This window comes from Mauremys mutica, chromosome 3 (assembly GCF_020497125.1).
Source record: "Mauremys mutica isolate MM-2020 ecotype Southern chromosome 3, ASM2049712v1, whole genome shotgun sequence".
NCBI lineage: Eukaryota > Metazoa > Chordata > Testudines > Geoemydidae > Mauremys > Mauremys mutica.
Window position 1 is genome coordinate 116,650,515 of NC_059074.1, and position 22,142 is coordinate 116,672,656.

General features: G+C 42.3%; 1 protein-coding gene across 2 annotated transcripts in view; it reads right to left on the reverse strand.

Moving 5' to 3' along the window:
* CNKSR3 (CNKSR family member 3) overlaps positions 1–22,142 on the reverse strand; it is a 201,249-nt gene that overhangs the window by 38,935 nt on the left and 140,172 nt on the right. For both annotated transcript variants that reach the window (XM_045009409.1, XM_045009408.1), the window contains exons 2-3: positions 11,817–11,980; positions 909–1,111 (exon numbers count right to left, since the gene is read on the reverse strand). In XM_045009409.1, the coding sequence (XP_044865344.1) occupies positions 909–1,087 (179 nt within the window). In that variant the 5' untranslated portion in view covers positions 1,088–1,111; positions 11,817–11,980. The remainder of the gene's footprint in view (positions 1–908; positions 1,112–11,816; positions 11,981–22,142) is intronic.

A 22,142-nucleotide genomic window follows, 5' to 3' on the forward strand; every position in this document is an offset into this window, starting at 1 on the left:
GAAGGGAAAAAGTTCCAAAACACTGACTGGGCTCAAAGTTAGATAAGTCAGCCATCTTGCTGCTGGGGCTAGCAGACAGGAAAGTTGGTGGGGGCTGGCAGTGACCGGAGGAAAGAACCAAGTGAGAAGAGCAAGCTACTGCCAGGGAACAGCACCTGACAGTGACAGCAGGGCCATTCATGGGATAACAGCTCTTCCTCCCCATGATCTCCTCCTGACTTCCCTCCCGACAAGCTGGGTCCTTAGGAAAGCTGGCAACATGCAAGATAATTTACAATCATCTATTATCGTGTCCCAGCATCACTGCTGGGACACTATCTGTTCAGCTGCCTGTCTGTTTCCGCAGCAGCTGTCACAGAGCAACCCTAGCCCGTGTAAGGAAAAGCAAAGGAGTCTCTCTTGCTGCCTGTCTTTTTCCAGGCCCTTGAAGCACACATTTGGGAAAGAGCAAATTCAGTCAAAAATTAAAGCCAGGTTAACAAATGGCTGTTTTTCAAACAATCATTTTGTGTGAGGAGTTGGAGCAGAAAGCTGCATCTGTATAGAGGGAGTGGGGAGATGGGGGGGGGGGGGGAGGAGAGAATTTACTTTAAAGCCCTGTCTGCACTAGGGAAATTGGAGGGGGGGTGGGGGGGGAGTTTTCCACCACTGTAAATACTGGTCAAATCCATTGATTTTAGCAATATCAGCACCCCATGCCCCGCAGCCACCAACAGCCTGGCAATTCAACTTGCTAATTACTGACATTCTAAGATTTAAATAAAGTGGGGGTCTGGGTTGGAACAAAGATATTTACATCCAGACATCACTCTAGAAGCTGCCTTTGCAAACAGAAATAATTCATTTCACGAACGCAAGTGACCATATGGACTTTTTTTTTTTTTTAAATGCGAGTACCAATCTCATACCTGTCCAACCATGCTAGCAAGGCCTTAGCAGCACCAATGAGCTCCACCACTGAAGTGAGGAATTCATTGGGGGGTTTGTGTGATGTTTTTCCATCATACTTTGAATTTTTCCTCCGGCTGCTGATATAATTCTGCAGGTTGTTGGAAGAAGCTCGCAATTTGAGAACCAAGTTCTTCATATTGTCTGTTTCAAGGCCATAATTCTGCAAGAAAAAGATTTGTTTTAAATAGTTTAAGTCATTATAGAGATCCCATTTAAGCTAACTGCACCATAAAACAGATTATTTGGGATGGAGGATCCAGAGAGTTGCCTATAATTTCTCTCTCTTGACAAAAGAAAAGTTGCTTGGGAAAAAAGTAACTTGATTGAACTAGTTTCAGAGGGGTAGCTGTGTTAGTCTGTTCCAGCAAAAACAACAAGGAGTCTTGTGGCACCTTAAAGACTAACAAATTTATTAGAGCATAAGCTTTTGTGGGCTATGACCCACTTCTTCAAATCTTACATCTGAAGAAGTGGGTCATAGCCCACAAAAGCTTATGCTCTAATAAATTTGTTAGTCTTTAAGGTGCCACAAGACTCCTTGTTGTTTTTGATTGAACTAGACACCATTGGATAACCTGCCCTGTGAAATGCAGTCTCTGGGCTATATTAGGCATTTGAAAGTATGCTATTAATCCTAGTTATCCTCAACGCTCTTAACTCCTAGAGAACGCAGGAAGTCCCCAAATCCTGTTGTGGGTGTGTAAGTAACTGGTTTGGAAAGCAGGTGTAGGTGCTGTCCCAGATGCAAGGACTTGAAAAGCAGTCCATAGATTTCTGAACATTCAGATGTAGCAGGATTCGACTTCCAGCTGCAGAATGCCACGCAAACACATCACAAGCTACCTCACTGAAGGCCTGACTTTACTATGCAATAAACCTCATCAATTTCCACTGAAGTCACTGGGAGTTGAGGGGAACTCAGAATTTCAAAATATTAGGGCCCCAAATCCCATCACATTACTTGATTCTTACTGTAACACAGTAGCATTGATTTCACTTTTCTCCCATTAAAGGGAACGGAAGTCTGGCTGCTCCCAGGACTATGGTGGAAAACCAGAAGGAACACAGCTAGGTTCCAGCAAAAAAGAGGGGGGGGGAGTTTAAACCTGCTGGGGGACAAAAGCTGAACTACCAGGAAACAGATGTGATTAAATATTTACACCAGGGTTTTGGCTTATAATTTCACAGTTCTGAGTAAGTGTTCCCCCTACTAGGAAGGGCATTTATTTGCAAGTGTATGGACAGCATCAACACTATGCATGAGTGAAAATTGCCTTTGAAGTCCCTTCCACCTTTCCCCTCACAAAGGGCAAAACCTATGGAATACTAGATGGCTCAGGAGAGCAATAATACATAGAAAACTTGCAACATCTAGGTCACGAGTTCAAATGCAGCCCAAGTCACTAGTAACAAAAATTAGAATCCAGCTGGCTTATGCAAAATCATTTTGCCTCAGTCCAAATGTCAGTCACAAAACCCATGCTGTATCCGTTCTGTAGACAACAGAGGTTAAGACCAAGATTTTCAAATGTGATTAATAATTTGAGATACCTCACTGGAGACATCATAAAGAATTCTGATTTCAGAGGGCAGATAGGTCCCTCAGCACTTTCTGAAAAATAAAGTCCTTTTAAGGCACCTCAGGCTGAGGACCAAAAAAACATGGGTATCCAAAAACCACTAGTCATGTTTGAAAAAGCTTGGCCCTAGTCTCTAGGGTCTTGTTTGTACTGAGATTTTTGTGAAATTCTCCCAACATTGCTATTGCACAGATGAATTTCCACCATCCCAAGCATTGTAGACTAACTATGCTCAGAGTTGGAGCTACACCAATGCCATGGCAACAATGGACTTTACAAAAACCTCTGTTTAAACACAGCCCAAGGGCACCACTTCAGCACAAAGATCACTTAGAAAGAAGGGGGGGGAAAAAAAAAAAAAAACCTACACAGCAACTCAGAGTAATTACAGGAACATGTTGGATTATAACACATGCCGGGAATGGGGAAGCCTTCTGATGATTTTCAACTGCACTTTGTATCTAAGTGCTAATATACTGATTTGTAAGAGATAAGAGACAACAAACCAGTTGTCCCCATACAAATCTCAGTCCTCCTCCTCTTCCTCCCCTCAATCATAGCATTTCTCCCAGCAGCCCTCTTAAATGGCCTTCGAAAACGCCTCTTCCCACTCCATTAAGCTTACTTGACCAGCGCTCCAGCTTTGCTGGCAATATTCCTGATGTAGGATCTCTTATGCAGATTGTGCTCCACTCTACTCAAGTTGCATGTACTCTGTGGCTTTCCCGGTCAAACGTGCATAATGAAGTCTGGGATACCTTGGACTGAAAAACTAGCACAAGTGACCTGGAACTTTTAAAATAAAATAAAAATAAATAAAAAGAAAATCTTCCTCCCCAAAAAAATGTCTACAGAACTCCCCACAAGAATCCACAAAGCTAAAACATAATGGGATTTTTCAGCCACCAAATTGCCTTTAAAACTGCCTCCCATTTCTGGCCAGAGTCCAGTGGGTATACACTGCACAAGTCTACTAAAGCACTTGACAAGGGAGCACACAGTATCTAGAGTATAGCTAGAGATGTGTTGCTGAGATGAGAGAGGATGTGGTCTAAGAAACAACACCCTTCCAAGAGCAGAGGATATCCTTAAGTTTTCCATCATCCTAGAGCAGGAAAAATTTTGGCTTTAATAAACAAAGTCTGAGCATTACATTCTGTAGCCATATAAACTTGCCACCTTTCGATTTAAAGAAAAACAAACAGGAGAACATCATTCTGACGAGTTTCTTGCAGCCAAGTTTTTTCATCCTCTCTTACACAATGCTGCAATGTTTGTTTGTTTTTGGTGTGCTTGCTTCCTCACCACCAGCTCTGAGTGCCGAGCCAGCTCCTGCAGCCACAAGAATGTGAAAATAGCTGTGTGCCAGAAGAGTATAAAAGCCTAATTACTCTGGCAAGGGGAGAGGGCACACAGAATATCCCTTCCCTTCACTAGGGACTGAAAATGTTATAGGTCTTTTTAACCCTCAAGGACAGCAAGCGATGAAGTGGTTAGAACCACTCTGTAAAGAGCTGTGATCCTTTCAAATGAGGCAGGGTGGGGGACAAGTGCAGAATTCCCAAGGCCTGAGTTTCAAGCACTCAGGCATGCAGTCATATGCATAAAAATGAGAATGCAACTGCATGCCTAATTTGTGCCAACAGTTATCACTATTGCACTCAAAGAAGTTACTCATCTTGTGCAGCAACAATGGTTCTTCAAGATGTGTGTCCCTACGGGTACTGCTTCCCTGCACTGCTGATCGGAGTACTTCGGTAGCAGTGTCCACTAGGCCCGTGCATGAGCTTTCTTCCCTTGTGCTGCGCCACGAGGCTAGTCAGCGCATGTGGGCTAACTGTCCTCAGTTCATGCTCTACCACAGAGTCATAAACAAGAACTCCAAGTGGAGGGGAGGAGGGTGGGTTGTGGAGCACCCATAGGGAGACACATCTCAAAGAACCATCATTACTGAACAAGGTGAGTAGCAACTTCTTCGAGGAGTGTCCGTATGGATGCTCCATTGTAGGTAACTACAAAGCTGCAGCCCTTTTGGAGGGCTGGGACTTCGGAGTTGGGTCAGTCACAGATGACAGTACTATGGAGCCAAAGATGGCATCAGAGGCGGAGTCCCCAGTGATCTGTGAAGGTGTGGGCTAACACCCAAATCACTGCTCTGCAGATCCCTGCAATAGGATCATCCTTAAAGAAGACAACAGATAAGGAGATCGATCTTATGGAATGTGTATGGATAGCATCTGGAGGGATCATGTTACGAATTTGGTACCACTGTCTGATGCAATTCAAGACCCACTTACAGAGTTTTTGGGCTGATACTACTGAGCCCTTTGATCTTTCCGCCATGGAGAGGAACAGTTTAGGGGACTTCCTGAAGGTGTTTGTCCCATCAAGGTAGAATGCAAGGGCTCTCCTAACGTCTAAGGTATACAGTATGGCCTCCCTATTGTCTCGGTGAGGCTTGGGGTAGAAGATGGGAAGATGGATAGACAGATTCATATGAAATGAGGATGTTATCTTAGGAATGAACTTTGGATGCGGCCTGAGCATAACCTTGCCTGGGAAGAAATACTGTGTAAGGGTGCTGCACCATTAAAGCAGCTATCTCCCCTATTTTTCTAGCCGAGGTGATTGCTATCAGAAAGGCCGTTTTCACCGATCGGTATGTCAGTGAACAGGTAGACATAGGTTCAAAGGGGGGCCTGGTCAGCCCTTTCAGTACCAGGTTTAGGTTTCATGCGGGGTAGAAAGTCAAGGTTGAGGGAAGAGGTTAGTTATACCTTTAAGGAACCTTTAGTGGTTGGATGCGATAGTACTGAGTATCCCTCTATGGGTCAGTGAAATGTTGTGATGGCTGTTAAGTGGACCCTGAGAGAGCTCAGGGATAACCCCAATTTTTTTAAAAGTCAGAGCATATTCCAGAATATGTGAAAGAGTTGCTGACACCGGAAAGATTTGTTAAGACATGCACCAAATCTGAAACCTGGAACCACTTCTGCAGGTAAGTGCATTGCGTGAAGGACTGTCTACTGTGTAACAGAACTTCCTGCACTTCCCTTGAGCATGACCTTTCTAGGTGCTGGAACCATGTAGGAGCCATACTTTGAGGCAGAGAATCCCCAAGTTGGGATGTATGGTACGACCTTTGTCCTGTGAGAGGAGGTGCAGAGAGTTCAGAAGGGAGATCAGCAAGCACATCACAAGCTGCATCAGGTAAGGGTACCAGGTCTGTTTTGGCCAAGTAGGAGCAAATCAGGATTATGTGAGCTCCATCCCCCTTTATCTTTAGCAGGATCTTCAGCAGAAGAAGAAATGGAAGGAAGGCGTAAAGAAGGTCCTTGTCCCAGGAGAGAAGGAGAGCATCTCCCAGAGAGTACTACTGTCCCATCTCTACCCTGGAGTAGTATCATGGACACTTCTTGTTCTGGTAAGTAGTGAACAGGTCTGTGGACTGTGTTCCCCACTGCACGAACAAGTTGTGAAGAACTGACAGGTGCATCTCCCATTCGTGGTCATGCAGAAATTTGCAACTGAGCTTGTCTGCTATCAAGTTCTGAGAGCCCGGGAAGTAAGCTGTGGACAAGGTGATGCCGTGAGAGATGCACCAATTCCATAGCCTCATCGCGTTCGTGCACAGAGAGGGTGACCTGGCCCCTCCCTGGCGGGTCACGTAGTACATGCAGCCTATGTTGTCCATTAGGATCTTCGTATGTGATCCTGCTCTCAGCAGGAGGAAATGGGTGCAGGCGTTCCTGACAACTCTCAATTCAAGGAGATTGATGTGTAAGGATATCTCCACAGATGACCATTTGCCTTGCGTCGCATGGCTGTTTAGAGGCTTGCTCCATCCTCTAAGCAATACATCAGTGATAAGGAGCGACAATGGTGATGCCTATGAGAAAGGAATCCCTTTGCATGCGTTGGCTGGGTTCTTCCATCAGGCCAGGCAGTTTTTGATCCTGGTAAGTAGTGACAGGGGTTTGTCCACACTGTCTCTGTTCGGCCTGTAAACCGAACTGAACCATAGTTGTAGGCATTGCAAGTGGAGTCGGGCATGCGGTATCACAGCTGTGCTCGCCACCATATGCCCCAGGAGTTGGAGGCAGAGTCTGGCCAGTATTTGAGGTATGCATTGAGCTGCATCTATGAGTAACATCAGGGATAGGAACCTGTCTTGAGGTAGGAAGGCTTTGGTGTTGAGCTGAAGGCCCAGATCTGTGAACAAGCATATCATGTCGTCAGTGGCTTGACAAGCCACCTGGAGCAACTAGGCTCTGAAGAGACAATCGTCTAGATAACGGTAGATCATTATCCCTTGTGAGTGTACATGAGTGGCTACCACTGAGAGAACTGTGAAAAATACTCTCAAGGCTAATGAAAGTCTGAAGGGAGGACTCTGTATTGGTAATTGAGAAAATCTGAGTAAATCTGATAAATCTGTGAGCCAGTAATACTGAAATATGAAAGTAGGCGTCCAGTCCATCATTGGAACAGGGAGACTGATCATTGATAAAGTGACCATCTCGAACTTTTGAGCCTCAACAAACTTGTTGAGAGCTCTGACATGCAGGACAGGTCTCCAACTTCCCTTCCTTTTGTGAATTGGGAAGTTTAACGAGAGCAGAACTCCTTGCCCCATAGATGTTGAGGTACTTGTTCTATAGCTCCTAACTGTAGGAGTTGATCTACCTCTTGACATAGTCGACTCTCGTGAAAAAGATCCCAGAAGAGGGATGGGGAAAGGTGTTGTGGGGCGTAGAGAGGGGAACTAGATGGTGTATTTGGTGTATAATCTCTAGTACCCATCTGTTCCACATTATTCACTCCGGAACGCTGCCAAGCACCCATCAAGACACGACTCAAAGAAGAACCTGCAATTTCACAACTGCTTGAAAGAAAAATCACTCTCTCTCACAGGTTTTATGGGAAAATGAGTGTTTCCAGATTGGATTTAACTCTGTTCCATTCTATTTGAGTTCTCATTCTGCACCTAATATCATGGTATCTGAACACCTATGTTATTTTGATGCTTGATCTCCTCCAATTAATTCTTTGATTTAATCAGACCTTCTTTCATGTGAATTAACGTTTTTAATCTTCAAAATGTTTTACAAATATCAGTCAGTCAATCTTCAACACCGCCAGGAGCTGGCTAAATATAATCCACTTCATTTTAGTTTCTCCATCTTTAAGAACAAATTAAGTGACTCACCAGAGGCCACCAAAGGAGTTAGAGTCAGGATTAGAATCCAGGAATTGCTGGCACTCAGTCCTATGCTCCAATCATGCCTGCCCTCCCTATTTATACACAGTATCAGTCGCCGATGTTTGGCAGGTAGCTGAAGCCCAAAAAACTTAGCTTTTTGCTTTAAAAAGAAGAAGTTTAAAACAACCCGATATTAATGTTTTAACTGATTATTATTTCAAGAACAGACAGTTTTGTTGCTTATGTATATGGAAACTGTTTTCTAGTTCAATACAACAAACTTCATTTTTCATCAAAACACACAAAGAAGTGGGCCCTCGGGAGCACATTATGTCAGACAGTCCTATCTGGTTCTTCATTAGTTTGGGAAGAGATATGCAAGGGTACAGCTTAAAGAACACACCTCAAAGTGTGTCTACTCCCCCCACTCCCATCAAACCATGTTATAGTTTAGAGTCTACTAAAGAATACACTGATCTGACAACTACTTAAGTTAGGTAACTGAAACAGAAGTAGCTGACATTTAAAAAAATATTTTCAACTGGAGACTTCTTAATAAAGTGTTGCAGGGAGGGGCAAAAGATCCAAGAAAGTGTCAAGTCTGAATATACATTGATTCCAATTTCCTTCAGCCTCAAAACGTTAAAGTGAATGCAGTGCTGGGGTAAGTTGCTGGCTTGAAACCTCCACGAACTCAAGTTATAAATTTATATACATGGACAGTTACCGCACAAGCACAGCAGAGTACACTTAACCTAAAACAAAGGTTGTTATCCATCCTGGTTCACCTTTAATTTTTCAGGTCAATTCTGCAATAACTGCTTATATGATGTCACTTTGTACTGGAATCCTCTAAAAATGCCATCATGATACAACTTGATATGATGGTCTTGTGCCATGCATGATCTGATCAATTTTTCACATGATGCTGAAGACAATGACACACCAAATATCATTACACTGTACTGTACCACACAGATACAACATCACAAGCATTGCTACAGCATGAGGGAAGAGTTTGTCCTATCAGGCAAAACTAACAAAGGCAGATCCGCCACACCAAGATCCTCAACTCTAAGGTAGAGATAAAAAACAGCTGCATCTTTCTATGATGGTTGAAGTTCTAGTCTGCACTGTAATATATATAGGAGTATTATAAGATACAGGAGAATTCAGGACCCTAATCCCGAGAGCAAACTAAAGATGAAGCTATTTCCCATTAATGCCTGCATTGTTCTTCATTCATTCTTCTAGTCATATCCTTGGCAAGATGTTCCACAATTTTACCACCCTTTCAGGTGATTTTTGCACATTTCTCCTTCACGGTGACATCTTATTTTTTAAATATGTGCCACCGTTTCTGTGGTTTAACTGGAGTTTAAAAAGCAAATGTATGTCCCTTTAAAATTTCAGTCAACTGAAGTGTCTGCTCCCCAGCAAATACAACCCTGTTTTCTCCTCCTTTAATGTATGTAAAGCCAGAGATACTCAATTTGATTTTTTTTAAAAGTTCATTTTCTGACAGAGCACCCTTTTAATCCAAGTTTTAAAAAAAAAAGTTTCTTCTGCCCCATCTACCTGTTGAGAAGGGTATTTTAGGCAGGCTCAAATGCAATAAACGTACATGCTCCGAGGGGAGCCCTTTGCCCTTTCCTCAGAGCGCACACTTGCCTGCTGTCTTGTCTCTTGAGTTACAGTACTGCTGCAGGTGTTACTGGTAAACACTCTTCTGAAAAGACTAAGAGGAGGATATACAATCAAAGCATGAAACTGATTTCACTCAATGAACTGTCAAATGCACAACGTAAATAAACAGGAAAAAACAGACCTACTTTAATCTTCACTTATACTATACTATCTTAGGGGTGGTTTCCTACAGGAACAGACAACATTTACATATGGAAGTTATTTTCAAGTTGACAGTGGCATTTTAATATCATTAGCTTTCATCCTTCAATGTGGTAGATTTTCTTTGATGTCCTTTTCATAATGACATCTTAGCCACAGACTCTCCTTTATTCAGTGCTGGATGGCCCTAAAAAAATCTCAGAGATTGACAATCTGGCGACCATTTAAGGAGAAAGATGCTCCAAAGGCAACTCTATGTTTCTTTCTTTGGGGGTCACAGGAGTTCTTGTGGTATGCAGTGGGACCAGAGGACACTCTTGAAAGAGGTCCAGAAAAGAACCATGCTAGACAGGACTAGGGGAAAGGGCAATCTTTCATAAAGGCAAAAAAGCATCAAGATCCTAGACAAGGCCACATTGTGGGGTATAAATCCAGAGAAGTCATTTAATATGTGCCAGGTCACGTAGGAGTAGATCATAGGAGGTAGAGGAAGAAGGTATGCTTCTAATAGTAATTATGGTTTATTTTTTGGCTTTTTAATTCAGGGGTTAAAATTTTAGTGAAAAAACAGTCACTTCAGCACAAAATACCAGAACGCATTAATGCATAAAACTGTATCTGAAGGACCTGAGGATGGTAGGGGGAAGGAGAAGGAGGAGGAGACATTCTCCCTCACATGAAAAGTGCAAGCGCTAGCAAAGTCATGAAAAACTGACTGACATCCAAACATGAAGCAGAAACACTGGAGCACAAAATTAAGGCTGATTTGATACAAAGCCTTTCCTAAAACTCAAAAAAGAAATTAAGATGACAACAAAGGACATAGCTAAAACAGAGGAACACCTCCCCCCAAAACTCCCTCCACCCAAAAAAAGAACAAGGACATTTCAGTTACAGCATATGAACTCTGTCTAATGCATTAACTTGAGCTGTACTACACAAAGTATTTCCAGAAATTGGTCTGAGGTCAAAACTCTTGTCTACAAAGGAAATTAGGAGGAAATTGTAGGAGATAAAACACAGCTTTAGGTTCTGGCAGTCATCCAGCTTTGTTTTATTCTAATATTATAATAGTAAGGGAAAAAATGCCTTAGGGTGGCTGCCACATCCATTATTTCACTCAAGCCAGTATACAGTACATTTACTACTTCATTAGACTCTCTCCCCCCTGCCTGAAACACTATACTCCGCCCCCACAGCATGAATGATATTTCAGTTCTTCCATTAATCTTCACTTAACATTAAAAAAAATATTGGTACACAAAAATAATTAGGAAAAAAGCCTTTGCTATTGTACAAATGCTTTGGCTGAAGTATTTGAACAAAATATTTATAAATTCTTTTGATGAAACACAGTTGCTGTGTTATAGGATATCCCATTTTGTCCTTGTTTTAATCAAGCACAAATGATCTCTGTACCACCTTTCCGACGCAAGAATAGCACGTTTCATACGAAGTAAAAGCTCTGTCCATTTTAAGAAGAATACACTCAGTGCAACAAATGTTACATAATGAATGGAATGTAGGCCAGTAATGGCAAAAGAATTGTTGAGAATTCTTTCCCACCATTCTCAGTGATGTAATTGTATATATTTCTGGCTCTAGCTCATAGCATTACATCTAACACATACTCAAAGTGTGTCCAAACCATGGCTTTTAAATAAACTGTATCTAATACTGTACCACCAATACAGACAGCAATTTATGCATTCATTCCAAAGCAGGTCTACATTTAAAACCCATACAATTATACAACAGGAAGGAGGGAACAGCTGAAATTTCAGATACGACGACTTTTTTAGTCCTCCTGTTCTGTACTCCTACCATCAAAATATTCCTTAAATCATTTTTAAAGGCCTCTTTATAATTATCTACAAGAGTACAGAGTTCTATAGTTTTGCTACTTTATGGAGAAGGGATGCGGCTAGCCTAGTTTAGTTCGTATCAACAATTATTAACATCTGCCATTTCCACAATGTCTTTTTTATGACCAATGCACTGTACTTATTTTTCTCGGTAATGTGTAAAGTGACAGGAACCACATGATTTTACCTTAGTGCCACCCAAATAACTTCATTCTTCAAATACAACCCGTAACTTAGTATGTTAACAGGGGGAAACAGAAGCAAGAACTACTGAGATGGCACTGATCTGAATTAAACAATTTTCTACAGTTTCATTTTGAGCACAAGAAGTTTCTTAAACCACATCTATATGTTCACTGTATAACTGACCAGTGCACAAAGAAGATCCACCGCCTCCAGAACCAGTTCCTGGTGTCCAATTCGAGAGATACCCAACTCTTCGAGATCTTGATTGGAAATCTGTAACAGCTGTTCACCATTTATCTTCTCCCGTTCAAATTTGGGGACATACTGCTGCAGGCAATCATCCAAGCCTACCAAGAGAGTGAGAGACACAAACCAATTATAATTTTTGTTTAACTGTAAACAGCACAAAGAAATGCTGTCACCAATATAGGTTATCAAGCAATCACCGTCTAACATGAGGTTGCATATTGGCAAAAAAGGGAACAAGCGCACCAAGTAGTCTGGTCTACAAAACAGACACATGCCTAACATGGAACATGCTCTCAATTGAGTGCACACTCCAGGAGTATGCCCAAATAGATATGCTCCCCTTAGCTTCAGATTAGTGTAGCGCTGTGGAGGACTGTACTCCTTACTGGGATCTTTTCAATTGGGGAACAAGGCCTGCTGCTATGTTGTTCAGCCCACCCTGAATCGGTTATTAGGATTGACTCAAGACCCTTACAGAAGAACACAGCAAGTAACAATCTGTACTATTTAGCAGACGAGATAAGCGATGAGCTTTATAGGAAGCAAGAAAAATCGAGGCGTGTACTTTGGAAAAAAAAAGTCCAGTTTAAAAAAACAGAAGAACACCACACTGAAGGGAAGGGACACAAAGTCAAAGTAATCAAGATGTTTCACGTCTCAACATTTCCATGATTTATAGGAGACGAATTGCATTTACTGTCATTCCCTGAACCATCCATTCCTCACTGCAAAAGTTGAAAGCCCCCAAGTCACCATGAAATCTAGTTAGCTTTGTTTTTGTATGTATATATAAACTAGTTCCAGATACTACACCTGCTGTCTGAGCTCCCTTGTTGATTTTTTACAATTATAATTTTCCTAGTTTTGCCAAATAAATAAATTCCATCTTTTGGTGCTGCATGGAAGATCTTTAAAAACAGAGGAAACTGACTATGAAAAGGAACCAATGAAAAGCAACTATACATCGTGTAATCAAATGAAGAAAAATCTCTTCTCTAATCCCTTACAATTAGAACTAACATCTAAGATTATTATAAGAATAGAAGGTAAAAAATATTCAAACAAAAAAGTGTTTTTAAAGTTGATGCAGTCCTCTTAATGCCCTTCTCCAACTTGTATACATAATTAAACAGAATAAAGGAAAACAAATCACACAAATCAGTCAGCTTTATACTGATGCATCACTGTGACTGACAAAATACACAGCTAGACATGAGAGCTACATATCTGAAATATAGCCCATATACATAACAATTGTATAATATCCAACATATATTGTAAAAGTTGACAAGAATGTATCAATATGTTTTCAAAAGCTTAGTATTAATATTTATTTTTCCTTCTACACTGAGTTTGGAGTGGGGGTTCCAGATATCACCAATGGAAACAGTAATAATATCCTGAACAGAAACGATGAAAGATGAGAGTACTGAGTACAACTCATCAACTTGCCAGAGGTGACAGAAAACCAAGTGTTCCAGACATATAGGCTTGCCACATCCATATCTGTGAGAAAATGAAAGGGGACTTTGCAAGTTAAATGCAATGTGTTCATACAATAGCAGCAAAGTGTAAAGTGACTACTGCCATACAATTTCTAGCCACAGGATCCAGTGGCAGCTCCAGGCACCAGCTCTCCAAGTGTGTGCCTGGGGCGGCACGCTGCAGAGGGCGTCAGTCAAGCTGCCTTCGGCGGCTTGCCTGCCGCCGGTCCTGTGGCTTCGGCGGCGGGTACGCTGAAGCCACAGGACCGGTGGATCTCCCGCAGGCAAGACGCCGAAGACAGCCTGCCTGCCATGCTTGGGGCGGCAAAAAAGCTACAGCCACCACTGACAGGATCCTTGCAGCCTGCAAGCTCATGTGGGCTGGAACTTGTTTAATGCACTCAACTTGCTCTGATGGCAGCCTACAAGCAATGAACAGCAGCAATAGGCACCACTGGGATGAGGCAGTCTGTCCCTTTCCAAGAATTATGCATGCTTAGTTGTTGTGATCGGTCGAACCCTGTGTGGATGTACCCATATACATGACTGTTGACATACATGTGCTTTAAAAAAAAAAAAAAAAAAGCTGTTATGTGCTGCCAACACCTGCATTAGTGCCCAGATGCAAGTTGGCTGAGCACGAATTTCCTAGTGCACTGTCACTTATTAAAATTGCAGTCTATTTTGACGAGTCCTTGAGGGTTCTGAAAATTGAGTCTAGTGTTTTCTCTCTCTCACGTGTGCCAAATTCCCCTTTGGGGTATGCAAACTCTTTTCCCAGAAAGTCTGGCCTTCATTGTTTAAAATATTCACTTTTTAAAAACAAAAAGGCTAATATACAGTACATATTTGGCATTCCTCATTTTTAATGCCTCTTCTGTAGGCCACTGTTTCCCATCACTTCCCATTGGAAGCCCATAGTTTCCATTACAAATTGTACAGACACCTCAAGCAACTACATTTTACTTGGACTACTAAAAAAAATTTTTTTTTTCCCCTTGGACATAATATTCGTGTTCCTAGTATCTGTCCTGGGTGCTAACCCAGTTTTCTTGACTGATTCTTTGGCTTTTTTTTTTTTTTAAATGAACTCTACACAAAGAGACACCAGACACATTAATGTGCACATCCCCATGAGAAATATAATTGTGCCTTTCAGTTTCCTTGGGGCTTTTCCCTATTCATTTTTTCCTCTTCTTGAATCTCTACAATCACATCTATTTCTGAAAATATGTATTTAAAAGAAAAATCCTGTGCTTTTCAAAATAACCCTTAAGAACAGTACTTTCATGGTCACTATATGAGAATATTTGTAAACTGAAATAATGCTACCAAATTATGTGGCTATTAATCCAAAACAGTCAACTCCAAAGCACAAGGATTATTCATGGAGGGAAACATGTTTAAGACCAAAGTGATGAAAAGGTAATAATTTTTATGAAAAAAAAAATCAGGAAATGAAGACCTTGAAACCCAGCATTTTTATATTAAGGATTCACACTGATTTTTTTTTCCGGCACTAAGGAACATGTGTTAGAGATATTTTTTATATTTTAAATTGAAATTGCAACCAGATTTATAGCCTATTGTTGAATTTCCCATAGTGTGAATGAAATATTTATGTATGGTATGTAAGCCAAAAGAGCTCATATTCCTGTAACAGGGCAAAGGAAATTTCAGACAAACTCATGTAAGTCTGCTTAACAAAAGAATTTGGAAAACATTTTTAAAAACAGCACTCAAAATGCATCATGTGATGAGAATCTTGATACATCAGCAACATTCCATCTCCTCCAACTATCTGAAATGTTCCAGATTCTATCAATCAGTTTTATATATGTAGTTTGTGCAATGCAGAGATTCTCTAATACACTTCAGTTTTTTTCCATCTGCAGAACCCGGATGCTTCAGAGAACTTGGATTTTCCAGAAAGCTTAGTTCTTCAGATACTCTTTAGATGCAGAGCACTTCAAAAGAAATACAATATTGTATCTCCTGCTTTCCAGTTCAGTTTCAGCAGATTTACACAATGGACAGTAGCATCAAAGCTACACCGAATATATGTGCTTCTACTAGGAAGGGCAACCCATTACCTGTACGGTATGTGATAAGGCAACTTTAAAAAAAAAAAACTAAATGAAAGAAGAAGAAAAAAGTAGACTAGCTTCTGGCAAATTAATGAATCATTCAGTAGCACATCCAGGGCCAGCCAGATTCTGATCTCAGTCACACTTCTGTAAATAGTTAGCTCCATTGATTTCAATGGAGTTACTCGAAATGTATACCACTGTAATTTAGAAAAAAATGTAGCCCATTCAGAAAAGCAAGCTAGTTTTCCTCTTGCGTCTCATAAAATCCAATTCAGAATATGAAGTTGGAAAGAGTCTATATTCAGTGTTATAAATCCACTCCAAATATGTCTGTAGAACAGTGGTCACTAAACCATGGGGCATGCCACCGGGGGGGGCGGGGGGGCGCAAATGGAGGAACGTTCGGGGGCACGCAGCAGGGTCTGGTTCAGCTACCACAGGGGACAAGGGGGCACGTGATGGGGCCCAGGTCAGCCCCAGCCCAACTCTGGGCTAGGCCACAGCTGAGCCAACTGTGCTATAACGGAGGGGGGCTGACAGATTCCGTTACGGGGGGCGGGGACAGGAAAAGTATGGGCACCACTGCTCTAGAACGTCAGCGAGGTATGGGATATGGAAAAAGGGTTTATAATAGATAATGATTATATGCGATATAGCTTTATAATGTGTGTACTAAAAACCAAAGAGGCTAGACATAAGAGCTAACCTCTTTTCCAGTTATTTAAAAAAAATCCTAGTCAGGTTCATGTTACTAATATCCCGAAAATCCTCCAAGGAATCCCAAAGTGTCTATTTAAAATGTTCAAATCTCTCCCCTTACTTTTGGAGAATGGGGATGTGCAACAGATCCTTACAACAGTCTAGACTCTCTTGTCTACAATAGCCCTTCATCACCACTCAAAACATCCCAGGAGTTACTTGATAGTCTGTATCAGTGAAAGAAAATTAGGACAATATTTGAGTGTATGGATTCACACTGATACCAGTCATTAGACAATTATAGCTAGTTTCCAGTCTCAAATTGTCATGATTAAGGAGGTCATTCTGAATCATGAAAAGAAAACAGAACTATTAAAAGGAAAAAAATAAAGTTGGGTTCCAGCCTTAGCCAACAGTTCACTGTGCACAGGGAATTAAAATTTCCACTATTTAAAAGACCAGTCACTCAGCAATGAAAGAAAGAAAAATTGACTCAATATTAATAGAGGACAAAAAGATTTGTCAACACAACATGAACCCACATATATGCAACAGCGATTTGTTTTGCCTAATCTGTATGCTGGGCTGATATCAGACAATTTAAATTAGGACATAACATGGAAACAGACTGAAAACTTAGAAACCAATACCTGGTTTCCCTTCTGTAAAACAAATTATCTGATCTGCCAAAGTCATTAACACCAATATAGCATCTGACTGTAAAAGAATAGCTAAACTCTAGTGCTAATTGGAGAAACCAATTAAGTGGACACTTTGGATAGCATTTTAGGTCTCATGTTGACTGCCAAAGTCTTATCTGTTTCCTTGTCACTCTCAAGCAAACATTCTGACATTGTAAAAATCTGACCTTCCTAACTGAGGATATTACAGTCTTAGGGTAGGTCCATACTTACCCGCCGGGTCGACGTGGAGAGTTCGACTTCTCGGAGTTCAAACTATCGCGTCTAATCTGGTGGACTCCGGAACTCCACCACCGCGAATGGCGGTGGCGGAGTCGACGGGGGAGCCGCGAGTTCGATCCCGCGGTGTCTGGACAGGTAGGAAATTCGAACTAAGGTAGTTCGACTTCAGCTACGCTATTCGCGTAGCTGAAGTTGCGTACCTTAGTTCGACCCCCCGCCCGTAGTGTAGACCAGGCCTTACTCTGCTCCCATTACTTCAGCATTTACCGCAGCACTGACACCTACCATTGGGAAACCATCCCTGGAGGAAGAAAACAAACAAAACAAAAAAACCCAACCTCTCAACCCAATCCTCTACTGGTTTTAAAGAATGTCAATCCTCGGCTAAGGGCCCCACCTATCCCATGTTTTGGCGATACTACAGTGTTGGATTCTTATATCTGATATTATGTTTTCATTATTAATTATTATTGTCATTTAACCCCATTAATTCATTTTCTTAACTACAGCACTGAAGGGAATGAAAGTTGTAGCGGTTAGGAGGACCATGTGGCATCATTAATGTAGGTGGGGGTGACAGTAGGAAAGCAGGAAGTAGGCACAGGGGCACCATAGCAGGTAGATGGAAAAGGGAAACAGGACCTAGAAAAGCTGCAAGCCAGCTCGGTGAAGCTAGAGAAGCAGCTCAGACTGAAGTAGCCAAGTGTCGTAGGGTAGAAGAGAGACACCTCTACCCCGATATAACGCTGTCCTCGGGAGCCAAAAAAAAATCTTACCGCGTATATCGAACTTGCTTTGATCCGCCAGAGTGCACAGCCCCGCCCGCCCAGAGCACTGCTTTACCACGTTATATCCAAATTCGTGTTATATCGGGTCACGTTATATCGGAGTAGAGGTGTATATTAGAGAGAGGTACTACACAGCAAGCTCAGGAGAGTGTCAGCTGGCTCTAATATAGGCAGGCTGCAGCACAGTGGAAGTGCTATGTTATGGATAGGACCCTACCAAGTTCATGGTCCATTTTAGTCAATTTCAGTGTCATAGGATTTTTAAAAAATCGTAAATTTCATGATTTCAACTATTTAAATCTGAAATTTAATAGCGTTGTAATTGTAGTGGTCCTGACCCAAAAAGGAGTTGGGGGGGGGCGCGTCCACAAGGTTATTGTAGGGGGGAGGTTTGCGGTACTACTACCCTTACTTCTGCGCTGCTGCTGGTGGCAGCACCACCTTCAGAGCTGAGCAGCTGGAGAGCACCAGCAGCTGCTGGCCAGGAGCCCAGCTCTAAAGGCAGAGCTGCCACCAGTAGCCTCACAGAAGTAAGGGTGGCAATACCATACCATGCCATCCTATTGCCACCCTTACTTCTGCACTGCTTCAGGCAGTGCACTGCCTTCAGAGCTGGGCGTCTGGCCAGCAGCTGCCGCTCTCTGGATGCCCAGCTCTGAAGTCAGTGCAGAAGTAAGAGTGGCAATACTGTGACCCCTCCCTCCCCCTCCCCCCGCTACTCCCTTTTGGGTCAGGACTCCCAATTTGAGAAACGCTGGTCTTCCCTGTGAAATCTGTATAGTATAGGGTAAAAGCACACAAAAGACCAAATTTCATGGTCCGTGACGCATTTTTCATGGTCTTGAATTTGATAGGACCCTATAGAGTGACATCACTGACACCATTAGCCATATGCAACCCATGGAATGTCAGGGAATGATGCAGTCACAGAAATCTTCAGCAAACCAAAAAGTTCAAGTTCCTTTGACAGGCTTTTTGTTTTGTTTTTTTAAAGGAGCAAGTTGAAACTAATTTCTGTGTTAATTCATGTTCCCTCCCCACCTGACCCCACCCCCAAATCAGAGTTAGCAATAGGTATTCAGCACCCGCTTCTGGGTATTTCTTGTTATGTTTGCTTTACCATTCATCTTGAATTATCTAAAATATTCTCTCACTTTGAGTATCATCAGTATCATCAGATTATGCCATTTCTTAGAGGGCTTTTTGGATTTGCTAAAAGAAGATGCAAGCTTCCAGGAGACGTTTGAAAAATTTTCTAACACAGATTGCTGACCCCCATTCTAGCATATCAGGCAGAACAAACAAACCTCTTTCAAGGTGCTTTTGGCTGTATATGTAAATTGCTTCACAGTCAATCAGTCACAGCACAGTCATTATCTGATCCTAAGGGTACGTCTACACTACCCGCCGGATCAGCGGGTAGCGCTCGATCTATCGATCTATCATATGTTGTGTAGACACAATAAATCCACCCCGATTGCTCTCCCATTGACTGCTGAACTCCAGCTCGACAAGAGGCGGAAGCAAAATCGACGGGGGAGCGGTGGCCGTAGATCCCGCACCGCGAGGACGCAAAGTAAGTGATTCTAAGTCCATCTAAGATATGTCGACTTCAGATACACTATTCTTGTAGCTGAAGTTGCGTACCTTAGATCGATCCCCCCGAGTGTAGATCAGGCCTAAGTATCACATTACAAAAAAGCTAGGAGAAAAAGAATAGTCTGGTCACAACATAATAGACTCTCTGCTGCATAAAAATAATTTTTATAAAACTCTTATACCTTACACAGTCAAGTTTACTTATGGGCATATGAGCTCCTCCAAATTTTTGTCAAATCATTTAAGTAGGTCTTGGTGATGCAAACAAGGTCTGGTGCTTACTAGCTGCTGACGTTGCAGAGAACAGCATGGCCTCGTGTATGGGTTCTTTCTTCTCTCTCCTTGTCATTCAGAGATGGGATTGGAAGGACTGCCAGTGTTTGCCTGCCAGCTTGGCCACACGTAGGAGAATGCCTCCCTCCTCATTTCCTCACATGACGCAGATCACAACAGGGATAGAAGAGGTATCCAGTCTTCAGCTTTGCTAATGGACACCTCCTGTCCCACTAGATCCCAGGACACATCTTGTGCGACAATCGTTGTCCTTGTATATGATGGATATTGTATTGTACATAAATATATTTGACCTGAAAATACTATTTATTAAAGTTTTCCCAGAAATTAAATCCATAGAGTCCACATTCACCCATAACCCTTTTTCAAGATAAAACAAAGCTTTGTACATAACAGGGTAGCCAAATTTACTGACCCTCTGAACCTCATGCAACAATCTCAGAAGTTCAAGAGCCAGGGCGCACCTGCCGGGACTCCAGCCCCACTGCAGCTGAAGCCCTGAGCCCTGGCACATGCGCCCCATGGGGATGAAGCCCCAAGACACCCCTCCCCGCTGTGCAGAAGCCAGAAGTGATGCGGGGGGGTCAGGGGGGAGTATGTGGGGGTCACATGCCTCCCCCCAGATTTTTGTCAGGGTTTGCTGGCCCCACTTGGTCAAATGGTGCCACTGGGCCCCCTCCTTGCATGGCAGGTGCTGGAGCCGGCAAACTGGGAGCTGCAGCCATGGGGAGAGGTGCTACTTTTGCTAATGCCTCTCCCCATGGAGCTAAAGCAGCAGCCCCTCCTTACAACTCCCAGCTGCTTGCCACTACCTCTCCAAGCAGAGCTAACACGGGAGCTGCAGGGAGGGAATGCTGAGGGTAAGAAGGGGGTCTGACTCAAGCTGTTAAAGGGGCAAACCTTTAAATTGTACCCCCCCGCCCACACACACACACAGCAGGCACCAGTTGTCTCTGGCAGAAGCCCCTACACCCACTACCCTGCTGCAGGGCAGAAGCCCCAAGTTTCCCGCTCCCTCCAGTCTGGTAAGCGAAGAATGGAGGGGGGCGCGGTATGGGGGAGCTCCGCGAGCCGCACTTTAACTGTAAAAGAGCCGCATGCGGATTGGCCACCTCTGATAAATCTTATCACCTTGACCAGCATTAGCATACTTGTTATTTTGAATTAACTGAATGTCTATCCAGACTGAATTACCTCTCGCCCCTTGGACTGCATCTATACCAAGCAGGTTTAGCCAACACACTAGCAAGAAGGCATGGGTCCTATCTACACTGGTGCTCCAACCATTGCTACAACTGGTGAAGCAGCATCTGTGGTAGTGTAGCAGTTAGAGGCAGTCTTTCTGGATAGCATTCATTAGCAAGGAAGTAGAGGGAAACTGGCATTCGTATGTTCCATGCTGTACCTATAGGACTGATTTACAGGTTTGACAATGCAGAGCCTTAAGCAAATGTCAACTTTTTAGTTTATTTTTTACAACAACAATTTACCCTTTTCATAGCTTTGTTATTTAACAGAACTAAATATGTGGATATTTACCACCACAGTGGCATAAGATCCTTCCATAATCTCAAATAATTTATTAAAAAGGCTAAAGGTTTAATATTGAATTGTAGCATGACAATTTAATGAGAAAAATACAGCCACAGTTTCATACTCCAGTGAAAAAGTCTAGCAAACATCAGTCCCTGTAAATAACGCTACGAAAAAAACAGACAATGGTGAACTGCACAGCTGTTCATGCAGCTTTTAATCCAGGTTGTGATACAGACAGCAAGCAGCAATGCACTCAGATTTATAGGTCCAGATTGAAGCATGATTTCTAACTGCAGAGTTTTCACCAACAAAACAAACGTATTCAATAGAGGCAGACAGTATCAGAGCACAATACTGTACTGAGTGAAAAACATCCCAGGGAGAAATAATGATGTAAAGACCTGTGGCCCATTCCCAGGGAAATCTTGGCTAAAGCGCAACCAAAATTCATTTTTAAAATTGCTCACTTTCAGAGAAATCTTAGACATAACATTATGGGAGCCCTGGATCTTTCTTTCGTTATCTTCAGCTAGAGTTATAAGTCGTTTTCATTATTTTCCGTAGGGATTTTCCTGTTATTTATGGCCTAGTTTTAAGATTTAGAATTACAAGCAAAATAGAACTCCAATACCTGGAAAGCTATATAAATAGAAAAATGAACTGTACTGTCACATCAGTGTTTAAAAAAAAGGTAACAATGTAACTTAATTTGGCTTTCACCAGAGTGACTTAATAAAAACATTTGGCATGAAGATATCGATTAAGAGCCAACCATGAACCTTCGTCACACCTGACACTGAAAAATAGGTCATAACACCACCACAAATGTCATACTATAAGATCTAAA